The sequence below is a fragment of the Epinephelus lanceolatus genome, chromosome 9 (genome assembly GCF_041903045.1).
Source record: "Epinephelus lanceolatus isolate andai-2023 chromosome 9, ASM4190304v1, whole genome shotgun sequence".
NCBI classification, from domain to species: Eukaryota; Metazoa; Chordata; class Actinopteri; order Perciformes; family Serranidae; genus Epinephelus; species Epinephelus lanceolatus.
This window is the reverse complement of record NC_135742.1, coordinates 45603733-45616972: the sequence shown is the minus strand read 5'-3', so window position 1 is coordinate 45616972 and position 13240 is coordinate 45603733. Positions and strand designations below refer to the sequence as shown.

Below are 13240 nucleotides of genomic sequence, written 5' to 3'. Positions count from 1 at the left end.
TGACAAATTATATTCATTTGGCATTGTATTATTTATGTCTTCTTCAAAGGTTCTTACCTTCATCATGAGTACCACAGTATTAAGAGCGATCATGATCATGATGGAGTACTCAAACGGAGCTGAGACCACAAACTTCCACATCCTGTACTGGAAGGAGTGCGTGTTCTCGGGCATGTAGCGTGTCAGAGGTTTGGCGTTTATGGCAAAGTCAATACAAGCCCGCTGTAATAAAGAAACCACAGCTCTGCTTTACTGTCTTTGTTATTTGATAAGAACTGCTAATCAGACATCAGTCCTGAAAGCATACGTTTGCTTTTGATCATTAAAAATATGTGAGCAGCTGGAAACTAAAATGGAAACTAAAATGGATCACTTTTGACAAAAACAGTACATAATTTGTGATTTTACTATCTGTGGATAACTGATAACTAATTAGTGAACATATATTTTGGTCCCAGGTGCTGTTATGGTTGAAAAACTGTGGATCATCATTTAAGTCCCCCTCCACTCAAAATGTGTTTTTCTTTTGTTTATGTTCCCTAAAATGTCCGACCTTGACTATACTGATTTCTATCTGTGCAGTTTGTTACTACTGAGGTGTTTCCACATTCCTCTCCTGAAGGGGGCGATGTCTGTGCACTCCCCTTAAAGGAGCTATATGTAAGAAATCTAAAGCAAATAGTTGTAAAATCATCCTAATATGTCACAGAAACTAAGGAATAATGTTAATATAACATACTGATCTCACCAACAACAATAGTACAGCCAGAATATTCACACTTTAAAAAATTTTTTTACAGTCTGCAAATCATGTTTATGTTTTGAATTTGTGTTTTGGCCTGTTGAGCCACCCACCGCCGTCTACCAGTCACGCAGTCAGTAGAGTCTCAGCATCAATTACAGTTACGACTGAGCTACAATGGCTGACGGTGCGACTAAACCCAAACGACCTCGTTATGATACCCAAAAACACCAAGACAAAACTTGAGGCAAAGTGAGGATCTACATGTATAGGAGATGCTTTTCAACAGTGGAGACAGTTGAAAGCGGAGAAGAATTTGAAATCGGATGTCGAAGTGGCTACTCCTCGACAGGTAAGCTTTAGCCAAAGTTGGCTAATTAGCTTCATAGCTAGATGGGGATGGACATTTCGAATACTTTAAACTGTTATTCATTTTCAATACATTGTAGCCCATGTGCAGGTGGGTCATCGACCTGACTGATTTTTTTGGAGAAACAAACGGTAGCAGCACGGCAAGCAGCATTAGCAGTGTCCCGGTACATAGCATTAGCAGCCGGCTCCTCCTCCGCTTAATCCCAGCAGCAGTGTTAGCAGCAGAGAAGCCGGACTTGCTCAAACGGTCTGCTGGAAAACCGAAGATCAAGGACGCGGCAACGCGGCCCTGCCACGGCAGCCGCCGTGGGCAAACAAATCAGTCTCCAGCGTGCTGCTGTCCAGCAACCTCAAATCTGTAGGGGAGGGGGGGCAGACACGACACGCAGCAGTATTTTGAATTTGAGTGCAGTAACTGTTTTGGCCACATTCTTACATATGGTGCCTTTAAATCTGTGATTCTAATGTACATAGGCAAGCTAGATTAGTTACATCACTAATACAAAAGACAATGTCTAATACGGAAAACACATATTGGTGAATATGTGGTTAAAAGACAGAATAGTTTATTCTGCGCATGTAATTACAAAAATAAAAACGAGCTAAATCTTTATATCGTACACTAACTTAACATGAAAATCATAAATTGATAATGCAGTAATAAGCTATATTCATTTATATCCAATCCAGTGTTTTGTTTTGTTTTTGGGCTGGAGTCCTCTTTAAGCCCAGCAGGTAAAACTGTACAAATAAAGATAAACACACACACTTATTGTCTGCTTAACAATATAATATAAACTACACACAAAAATGTCAGCTATACATGTGTATCATGCTTTATGTCATTGCAATGAACTATATTATGCAGCCACTGTATAGATGGAGCATGTGGTCTGTTTGCTAGCATGCTAAAACTTTTTTTGATTAAAAAAAATATATATTTACAATTAAATTAATATTCTTACATATGTCTTATTCAAAACACAATTAACTTTAAAAATGTAAGTAGATTGTGAACTGTACTGTGAATTGTGAGAACATGATTACTTAGCAAAACCAGGAGCAGAAATGCAAAGTGTTATCTTCTAAGTGTATCAAAATCACTAGTTTTATTTTGTAACTTCTTCTGGGATCAGCAGGCACATGACACACGTGTGCCGATAACTCAATATCCACTAATCTGCCGTCACTGCCTGTATTTTCAGTAAAAATAGAGTGTGAAAATGGTCTTTTGATAATTGTACCACTTTTCACCACAAATTTATTGTTTACATCTGTCACAAAGATGAAAAATATATATTATTTTTAACTCAAAACTCCCTGTTTCCATTTCAGCATTAAACCTACTGACAATATAACTGTGGGCAGAACCTCTTATTTGTTAAAAAAAAAAAAAGGCTTTTTATTGTGCAATACTTGCAAGACCTTGCAGTGGCTTGCACAGCTCCATAAGATAGTGAAGTACCAGCTTTTAATTGTGGTATGGTATTCCACCAATTTATGGAGGCTCTGAGGAAGTGCCACACTGTGGCCATGAAGTAACACTAGCCATCTTGATGTGCACTGCTCTTTCATGCCCAGGCCATGCTGCGTTTCTGAGCAGCACTTGTGTGTTGTGGAACCTCTTTTTTCAGTGCTCCTGTAAAAAGGTTATGCCAGGGCCACACTGCCTGGCTGACGGTTACCTGGCTGCACTGCTTTGCTGCCTGCCAGCTGCTATAATTACGGTATTTCCACAATTAACAAAACGGTACTCCACAAAAGTATGGAATCACACAAGCCACTTTATTTTTTAAAAACACAGTCCTGCAAATATACCACAAAACAAAGTCTTATGTTAATAAATGAAATGGTTCTGTAGACAAAAAATATTGCCAGAAAGCTGGAACCTGTGGCCTCGTACCTATGACCGAATCACAGCCGTGACGATATACGAGTATAACATCACTCCCTCTCATGTGATATTGCTTAAATATATATATATATATATATATATAGCTGGTTTAAATCTTATTTATCTGATCGTTTTCAATTTGTTGACGTTCGTAATGAATCATCCTTACGTACCAAAGTTTGTTTTGGAGTTCCGCAAGGTTCTGTGCTCGGACCAATCCTATTTACTCTATATATGCTTCCTTCAGGTAACATCATTAGAAATCACTCTATAAACTTCCATTGTTATGCGGATGATACACAGTTGTATTTATCGATGAAGCCAGAAGAAAGTAATCAATTAACTAAACTCCATAACTGCCTTAAAGACATAAAAAATTGGATGAGCACCAATTTCCTGATGTTAAATTCAGACAAAACTGAAGTTATTGTTCTTGGCCCCAAACAACTCAGAGTCTTTTTATCTGATGACATAGTTTCTCTAGATGGCATTGCTCTGGCCTCTAGCACTACCGTAAGAAACCTCGGAGTAATATTTGATCAAGATTTGTCTTTTAATTCTCATTTAAAGCAAACCTCACGGACTGCATTTTTTCATCTGCGTAATATTGCGAAAATTAGGCCTATCCTGACCCGAAAAGATGCAGAAAAATTGGTCCACGCTTTTGTTACCTCAAGGCTGGATTACTGTAACTCTCTATTATCAGGTAGCTCTAGTAAGTCCTTAAAAACTCTCCAGCTAATTCAGAATGCAGCAGCACGTGCACTAACAGGAACTAAGAAACGAGATCATATTTCTCCTGTTTTAGCTTCTCTGCACTGGCTCCCTGTAAAATCCAGAATTGAATTTAAAATCCTACTGTTAACTTATAAAGCTCTAAATGGTCAAGCTCCGTCATATCTTAGAGAGCTCATAGTGCCATATTATCCCACCAGAACACTGCGCTCTGAGAACGCAGGGTTACTCGTGGTCCCTAAAGTCTCCAAAAGCAGATCAGGAGCCAGAGCCTTCAGCTATCAGGCTCCTCTCCTGTGGAATCATCTTCCTGTTACGGTCCGGGAGGCAGACACCGTCTCCACATTTAAGACTAGACTTAAGACTTTCCTCTTTGATAAAGCTTATAGTTAGGGCTGGCTCAGGCTTGCCCTGTACCAGCCCCTAGTTAGGCTGACTTAGGCCTAGTCTGCCGGAGGACCCCCTATAATACACCGGGCTCCCTCTCTCTCTCTCTCTCTCTCTCTCACTCTCATCCTATTACTGCATCTTGCTAACTCGGCCATTCTGGATGTCACTAACTCGGCTTCTTCTCCGGAGCCTTTGTGCTCCACTGTCTCTCAGAATAACTCATACCGCAGCGGTGCCTGGACAGTGTGACGTGTGTGGTTGTGCTGCTGCCGTGGTCCTGCCAGATGCCTCCTGCTGCTGCTGCCATCATTAGTCATTAGTCATACTTCTACTGTTATTATACACATATGACTATTGTCACACAAGTATACTGTCTGATACTAATACATACTTTCAACATATTGTACCACAGTAGCCAGAACTATAACTATAATATTATTACTTTCATTAATGTTGTTGTAAGCTACTGTCATTACCTGCATCTCTCTCTCTCTCTCTCTCTCTCTCTCTCTCTCTGTCTCATTGTGTCATATGGATTACTGTTAATTTATTATGCTGATCTGTTCTGTACGACATCTATTGCACGTCTGTCCGTCCTGGAAGAGGGATCCCTCCTCAGTTGCTCTTCCTGAGGTTTCTACCGTTTTTTTTTTCCCCGTTAAAGGGGTTTTTTTTGGGGAGTTTTTCCTTATCCGCTGTGAGGGTCTTAAGGACAGAGGGATGTCGTATGCTGTAAAGCCCTGTGAGGCAAATTGTGATTTGTGATATTGGGCTTTATAAATAAAATTGAATTGAATTGAATTGAATTGAATATATATATGTAGTTACACACATATGTTTATTAATACAACAATTAGTTCCAACCGAGTAATTTGATTGGACGAGAGGCATTCCATGAGTGCTGATATAGAGTAGGCTACAACATCACTGAGACATGTAACAGTAAAATCAACCGTTAATGAACCAACTGTCACACTAACTACATTGACGCAAACTGACACTATAGCCTTACACCAAGAAGATGGATATTTTCCCGCTGGTGGAGCCACATAAATAAACAAAGAAATCATAACCTGTTGTCATTTATTGCGGCCAACTATAGCTAAGTGACGTTTGTAGAGCTGTTGTAGGCTATAAAAGCAAAGCAAAGCTGTGATATCATTTGAACTGAATTATCAATGATCATCTGGGCCCAGTATTTCAAAACTTGTAATCTGGATCACAATAATCCGGATAATGAAATCCTTCTTTTCTCAGTCAGGGATCAAGGTGATCCTGCTGACTTTATCTGGGTATTTCAAAACATTGGCAGGGTGGATCACTTTGATCCCAGACTAACTGGATACGAGATTTCCAAATCTCACGACTCTGCCCCCGGATCTGAAACGTTTCCCCTTTGGGGGCGTGGCTTTCAGATCATGACGCCTTGCGCTCTGTCTCTATAGGCCCGTTTCCACCGCAGGAACCACCCCCGAAGAACAGAGTTCCGGAATTTTTACAGGGGCTAAACAAGTCCCTGCCTCGGAGTAGGTACTCAGAATGGCCCCAAAAAACTCCTGGCTGGGGCTTGGGGGTTACTTGGTGCTGATTGGATATACTCAAGGCGGAATGTGAAGTCAACAGAAAGCAACAAAATAGCCGGCATTTTTAAAACTCAGCAGACGAGGGTTAGCTCGTTCATAGCTTCCACCGCCATGTAAACAAACTCAATAACCGGTCCGTGAAAAACATATTTTTTCCGGCGGATATCTTAGTTACAACATGATTGAGCTAGCAAAGCAGTTTTGTGTTGCTATATGTGTGGTATTTATTCAGTTTTGGGAAATCACAATGTCTAGAAAGCATCAGCTGACAGGGACCATAGACATATATACATAGACGCCGCATTGATTGCCGCTGCCTATTGGAGCCGACGTCCTAGCCGGCCGCCATCTTGGATGGGTCTTGCTTCGCCTCCACAGTGCATTTACTTCTATTGAGGAAGGAGCTATATGCACAAGTAAAATAGAATAACTCACTGAATTTTCAACTGATTTTCATGCAGTTTGGTTTGTTACAAACGGCACACATGTAGTTATGATACAGGATGCTTTCGTACATTAAAAATGCGGGATTTCATGCTTTAATACAATAAACAGATAGCAACAGCATGTTATTTAGGTCACAACACAGTTCTTTTATTCACCTCATATATATATATATATATATATATATACATATATCTACACAGTATATTAGCAGTGTCCCGGTACATAGCATTAGCAGCCGGCTCCTCCTCAGCTGTATGCCTGCAGCAGCATTAGCAGTGTCCCGGTACATAGCATTAGCAGCCGGCTCCTCCTCAGCTGTATCCCGGCAGCAGCATTAGTAGTGTCCCGGTACATAGCATTAGCAGCCGGCTTCTCCTCAGCTGTATAGGGGAGGGGGGCAGACACGACTCGTGGCAGTATTTTGAATTTGAGTGCAGTAACCATTTTGGCCACATTCTTACATACAGCGCCTTTAAATATACTATATATTGGAAGGTCCCAAGGTCAGAATGGAAGACACATCCTAAGGTGGTTGCGAATGACCAAGCAAAGATCTTATGGGACGTCCAGATCTATACTGCCAAAATGGTGATGGCTAACAAACCAGACATTGTGTTGTTCGACAAACAATAGGAGAAGGCCATAGTGATAGATGTAGCAATTCTGAGCAACAGCAACATCAGGAGGAAGGAGCACAAGAAGCTGGAAAAATACCAAGGGCTGAAAGAGGAGCTAGAAAAGATGGCAACAGTAAAGGCAACAGTAGTGCCAGTGGAAATCGGAGCACTCGGACCTGTGATCCCCAAACTGGAAGAGTGGCTCCAGCAGATTCCAGGCGCGACATCTGAGGTTTCTGCCCAGAAGAGTGTAGTCCCTGGCTTGAGGAAGACACACCACCACCGCTGCTGCGACTTATACTACATCTCCCAGAATGCAGGTGAAGTTCTTGAATGCTGTTGTGGTTTTTGTTTGTTTGTTTTATTTAAGTTATCATTATTATTATTATTACTATTTTTATTTTATTTTATTAAAGTTAATAAGAACAAAGCTGTTGATAATAGACATCATAGCTTGTGCTAGTTCAAATGTTAAATCAAGAGTACTAAATGTTTAATCAAAAGCACTGTGTTTTGGATTAAATCATTATTGTGTGAATTAAAACTTTCTTGAAAACTTTGAAAGTAGGTTGTTTTTTTAAATATTTGGAATGAGACTAAAATCTAATAATCTAATGGAAGAATAAAATTAATTTAACATATTTTAAAAAACGGTTAAAAGCAAGGCCACATGATAACATATCATACTGTGAGCTGATACATGTTTTTTTAAAAAGTAAAAAATCATCATCATGACTCCAGTATCCACAAGCCTATGATTAGTAAAATTTTGAAACTGAGGTGGAGACTTACAGAACGAGATGCTGTATAGGAGGAGCTTTCAAGGGTATATGAGAAGAGTGCAGAACTGTACAGACCTTAATGTGCTCCAGAACTGACAGTTTATTGCTTGCTGCTGTCTCTGAGCACAAATAAACTCTTTTGTGTTGGATCTTGCCTGCCTTTAGGGTTGTTCTTCAGAGTGCTTTTAAGACTCCAGTGGTTTTGATGAAAGAGTTTCTAACAAAGAGCTGATCAGCGGTCCAGTCCAATTTTCTGGCCCAAGTCAGAACAATTTGGTCACTACAGCGCTCAAGCCACTTAAATGAAGCAGGACTGAGGGAGAGATTCTGAGCTGCAGTGGCCCTACAAAATTTAGCATGGCTCAACATTTCTATGACTGGACTTTCCAAACTGGGATTACTCCACGTTCCCAAATGCATGAGTTGATCGAGTGACTAAAAAGTGGGTAGAATCAGACAAGAACAGCCCTGCAGCCATTACAGAGACCATTGGTATGGACTGTTAACTAAGAGCCCTGCCTTAAGGTCAAAAAGATAATCAGTCACCAGAAGCTGACAACAGCTACAGTCTTAGTAAAAGCAATAGAGCAGTACCAGGGTAGTCTTATGCATGCTCCACCCAACCCATCAAGAGATGATAGCTCCTGTCCCAGCTCGGCCAACTGTGCTTCACCAAAAAGGTCCTAATCCAGCCAATCTTCCCTCTAGGCAACCTTACAGAGTTTTTAATCAACTGGTGCTGCAGCAAGGAGTCCTGAGCCCAGAGTCTCCTGAAACTGAATGCATTTACATGCACACTAATAAACCGATCATTATCTGATTTGTGGAGTTACCTGATTATTCAAGTGGTCGTGTAAACAGCATAATCCGATAGGCTTTATCAGATAAAAGCCATTATCTGATTATGAGAAATCAGATAAACACATCTAGCTTTTTCCCCAATAGTCAGATTATTCTGTGCATGTGTACCCTTTAATCTGGTTTCTTTCGGGTTTTGCTATTTTATACTCCCATGCCACTACATTTTAGAGGGAAATATTGTACTTTCTACTCCACTCCTCTACGTTAATCTGACATCTTTTTTTTCCTTTCAGATAAAGATTTTACATAAAATAATATATTTTTATATTCTCAGTGTTTAAATTGTCACTTTTATTTTATCTTACTTATATGTTATGCACTTTGTGTGACAAGTTTATATACAACACACTTGTATATTGCACTTTGCAGTACTTTTACTACGAATCTACCCAAAGTATGTAAAATTGGCTCCACATTGATAAACTACACATTAGAATGCTCTCACATGTATTTGTTAATGATAAAAACAAACAGTACTGTAAGAATATAAGCTGTCAGCATGATGAGTGCTTTATTTTGCAAATATATGACTTGCGTACTTTTCGAGGTTTTTCAAGGATATGAGTAACTACTGTAACAGGAAGTTTGAGTTTTATGTCATGTACTTGGGGAGAAATCCAACTGAAGGACTGAATCATGTAAACCAGGTTTTTCTGATTATCACATTATTGAAGTGCATGTAAACACGTCAAATCGGATTCTTACCGTTACCTGATTATTCCCAGTTATCTGATTATTGTGCGCATGTAAATGTGCTCATTGTGAAAAACCAGATGTGCCTATGCCCACAACAGAGTCCACCAGCAGCCCTCATGGCTACTTTGTTGCCCTCCTGGGGGGAAAGTGGAGAACATAGATGAACGTGCCCAGTAACTGTGTTCCAGCATGATATAGAAGCCTTGCTCAGTTCTGCAAGTGCCAGTGCCCTGGTTCATGAATCTGTGTTTGAGTCAATCCGTCTTGCCCACAAGACCCCATTCAAGTTGTTTGTGTACCTGGCAGGGTTTCCCCACAAATTAATATATTTATGGCAACCTGCCATGATTAAAACAACTGCTGCCATGTTTTCATTTTCTATTTTTGGAGCAGGAACGTTCATACTCCAATAGTACAGAATGTACTCTGGGCACAGATTGAGCAGCAGAAAGGCAAGCTCAGTGAAAGTGAAACTTAACCACTCATTGCACTGGGTCTAAAAGTTCAACTGCAGCAGCTGCTCCTCTCATCCAGTAATCTGATCAGCTTTGATCAGACTGACGGATTAAATTTACATTCCACATTTAAAAACTCCACAAACTGCTGCTTAGGAAAAAAAATAATTGTGAAGAGTTCTGTCTGCGCTGCTTTCACAGACCTGCAAAAACCTCTGAATGTAGAGAGGGGACCCAGAAACAAAAACAGGTAATGTAACACAGTGGTAAACATGCACCTGTCCCATTTTTTTGGAACATGTTGCAGGCATCAAATTCAGAATGAGTGTATATTTACAAAAACTATAAAGTTTATCAGTTAAAACATAAAATATTTTGTCTGTGCACTGTATTTAATTAGAAACATGTCACAGCCTCTGCTGCAGCCTCCTCTTCCTCCTAGCCAGGAGCTTCCCTCCTCCCCCTCTCTCTCTCCCTCTCTTGCTCTAATTATAGGAGTTATGTCTGGTGCGAAGGAGTGACCGCAGCTGCAAAGCCGCAAATCATCTTCAATCAACTTTGCTTCAAATACCAGGCTCCAACTTCAGCACGCCACCAGATCGTAGACTCTGCTTACCAGTCAGTCAGGCTCATGCCACTTTGTTAATCCTGTACTTTTCACTCGCTCACTAATATCTGTTTTCCTGTGGCTGCAGCATTTTCCCAGTTGACTCCTGCCTCCTGCTCCACTTCTTCTCCACCTGGTAACCATCCGCCATTACATCAGCACTCCCCCTGCACTGAAACTCCTGCTGAATTGAGAAAACACCTGGACCTCATCTGCTCCGTTCACCTCACCACTCTGGAACCTCCTGGCCAGCTTCCCCAGCCCAGCTCCCCTGCTTCACTTCCCATCCTCTGACTTTTGCCTCCCAGTACTCCTCCATTCATTTTATTACCAATAAATCACCTACTTGAGCCAGCTCCTCCTGCTTTTGGGCATTACTTTACTTACTGGCATACAGGATGTCAATGGTGCTGATTCCAGTAGTAAATATCAAATGTATTCAAAACATTCTTAATGAGAACAGACAGAAACTGGATCAGAAAGCAGACAGTACAGCCTTGCATCATTAATCACTGTGTGGTTTTATCTCACTAACCCAGACTGGATTAGACTCGGCCCTAAAAAATATGTGCTCAGTAAATAGTGCACACAGGTCTAGAATCACACCTTCCCCAAATGTTTCATGCAAATCAGTTAATAACATTCAAGAATGTCCAGTAAACAAAAGGAGGAAATGAGGTGGAGATAGTGATAACAGCATTGTAAGATATAGTGACTGACAAAATATTAAAGTTCTGATTTGAATGTCATGTATCTGCCTTACCTCATTCTTTTCTAAGCTGCATTCAGACAAGGCCTTGTCTCCCTGCTCCTGGAAGGTGATGATGATCAGAGCAACAAAGATGTTGACAAAAAAGAAAGGGAAGACCACAAAGTAAACCACATAGAAGATGGACATTTCTATCCGGTAGCCTGGACTGGGACCTGTGTCTTCAAAAGTAGCATCCACAGAGTGCTTCAAGACACTGCAAGGAGAACATAGCACAACACAACAGCCAGGAGGTGAGATACAGTAACATATCTGGCCTGGTAGTATTACTGCAACCCTACACTTATCTAGACATTACCTGGAGAAGCTGTATGTGAGAACATAAATGTCCGAATCAGTTGAAATGGACATTAAACAGACATTACCCTGCCACCTAGTAAGTAATCAGGAGAATACAAACATCCAAGGATGAACACGAGAAGAAGGGTCATTTAAATAAACACGCCAACAAAATTATTAAATTGAGAGAGCACAAGACTCCGGCACTTCAGTTGGTAAGGACTGACGCCAAAAACGTCAGACAAATTCAAGGAACGGCAAGAGACTCAATTGTTTATGACCACATTACAAACCAGCTGCTCCTGCAGGGTGTTTGTTTTGCATCATGCCCTGCTTCCTGCATTTTCAACCCAGGTACCATCCCTCACCTAAATCAAAAGGAGGATTTCTGGAAGGCAAGAACGCGACGTGTTGTCTCCTGCTATGTGCTACATGTGTGAAAAGGAAACCCCAGACAATGTCTGGATGTGATTTTCTGCACAAATATATACTAGATTTATAAGGTGTAAAGTTAAAAATCTTCTAAGAGCCTTTACTATATTTAGATGAAGTTTTTGTCTTTATGTCATTTTATGACAGCCTTACACAAGTCTGTAATATAAAGAGGAAATCAAGTCAGCTGCACTTACGTTGGCCAGCCCTCCCCAGTGGAGACAGTGAAGAGGGTCAAGAAGGCCCACAGCACATTGTCATAATGAAACTCATATTTCTTCCATTCTCTGGGCATGGCAGCCACCTCGTCTTTATCATAGTCTAGAAACTGTCCTCTGGAAGACATGAAGGCAAAACTTAAGCTCAGTGGGGTTAGAAAGGTACAAGGGTCTGGTTGTAAACACACTGATGTTTCAAGAAATAAGGAAGTGGGGGATTTGAGACCAACTTGCAGTCCTTCTCCAGGCCCTTGGACTCGTCTGTACAATAGAAGAATTTCCCCTTGAAAAGCTGAACTGCGATTACAGCAAAGATGAACATGAAAAGGATGTAAACAATTAGGATGTTCAGCACGTTCTTCAAAGAATTGACCACACAGTCGAACACCGCCTGAGGACACACAAAAACACACATTTGATTTAGCGATTAAGTAAAAAAGTATTCCTGAATATACTTGAAAACTATCTACGGAAGCATATTGCATTCACTTGACAAATAAAAAAAAGCCCTGTTTTTCTGAGCACTTTTTTTCCCTGTTTTTCAGGGTATTTTTTTCTTTTTTTTTGTGGTAATTTTTTTTTCTGTTTTTCATGGTAATTTTTTCCCTGTCTTTCGGGGTATTTTTTTCTGTTTTCCATGGTAATTGTTTTTCCTGAACGAGGAGACGAGATACTTAAAAATCTCATGAGAAGCTCCTACCTGGCACCTGCTAGTGACCCCTGCATCCATGGTGAGTCCTGCTCATGGATGTATTTTGCATCTGTGCCCCTACTCCTAGACAATTTCAACTACAGGATCAATAAAGGTAAGGCACAAAATTAGTTACACACAGAGTATAATAATCTAGCTATGTTTTCGACTGCATCCTTCTAGTGTAGGCCTATCGCTCAATTTAACAGGTTAGGTTAGTAACAGGTTGTAACAACGTTACCTGACAACTGAAATCATGCCCATACACGTTTGTCAGATAATGTTGTTACAGCCTGTTACTAACCTAACCTGTTACATTGAGCGATGTGAAAACTGAAAAACTGAAAAAAATACTCAGATACTCCGAAAAACAGGGCTTTTTTTATTTGTCGAGTGAATGCAATACACTTCCGTAACTATCACCTATTCACTTTGTTTGTTTCCTTAACCAGAACTGTTTTTAAAATGGGACTCTGTTCAAATGTGAATGTAAGTGAGTCTAACCTGCGGGCCTAGCCTGGCTACATGGAATACTGCGCGTTCTGAGCATTCCCAGTGGCTTCAGCTGGTGGTGGGAATGGCTCAGTGAAATGCATTAGCATGTAATGACAAGGCACACAGCTAAAATAAATTGGCTTGTATGCTTGTAAGATCACTTTGCAAAATTCAA

At 40.5% G+C, this 13240-nt stretch overlaps 1 protein-coding gene across 7 annotated transcripts in view; it reads right to left on the bottom strand.

Annotated features, from left to right (window-relative positions):
- The window catches only part of cacna1ba (calcium channel, voltage-dependent, N type, alpha 1B subunit, a), a 775969-nt gene that overhangs the window by 277880 nt on the left and 484849 nt on the right, over positions 1-13240 (bottom strand). For all 7 annotated transcript variants that reach the window (XR_013492059.1, XM_078170996.1, XM_078170991.1 and 4 more), the window contains 4 exons: positions 12110-12270; positions 11859-11996; positions 10945-11146; positions 58-222 (listed from right to left, as the gene is read on the bottom strand). Coding sequence is in view for 6 of the 7 variants with exons in the window: in XM_078170996.1 (XP_078027122.1) it covers positions 58-222; positions 10945-11146; positions 11859-11996; positions 12110-12270 (666 nt within the window). In the remaining variant the exon portion in view is untranslated. The remainder of the gene's footprint in view (positions 1-57; positions 223-10944; positions 11147-11858; positions 11997-12109; positions 12271-13240) is intronic.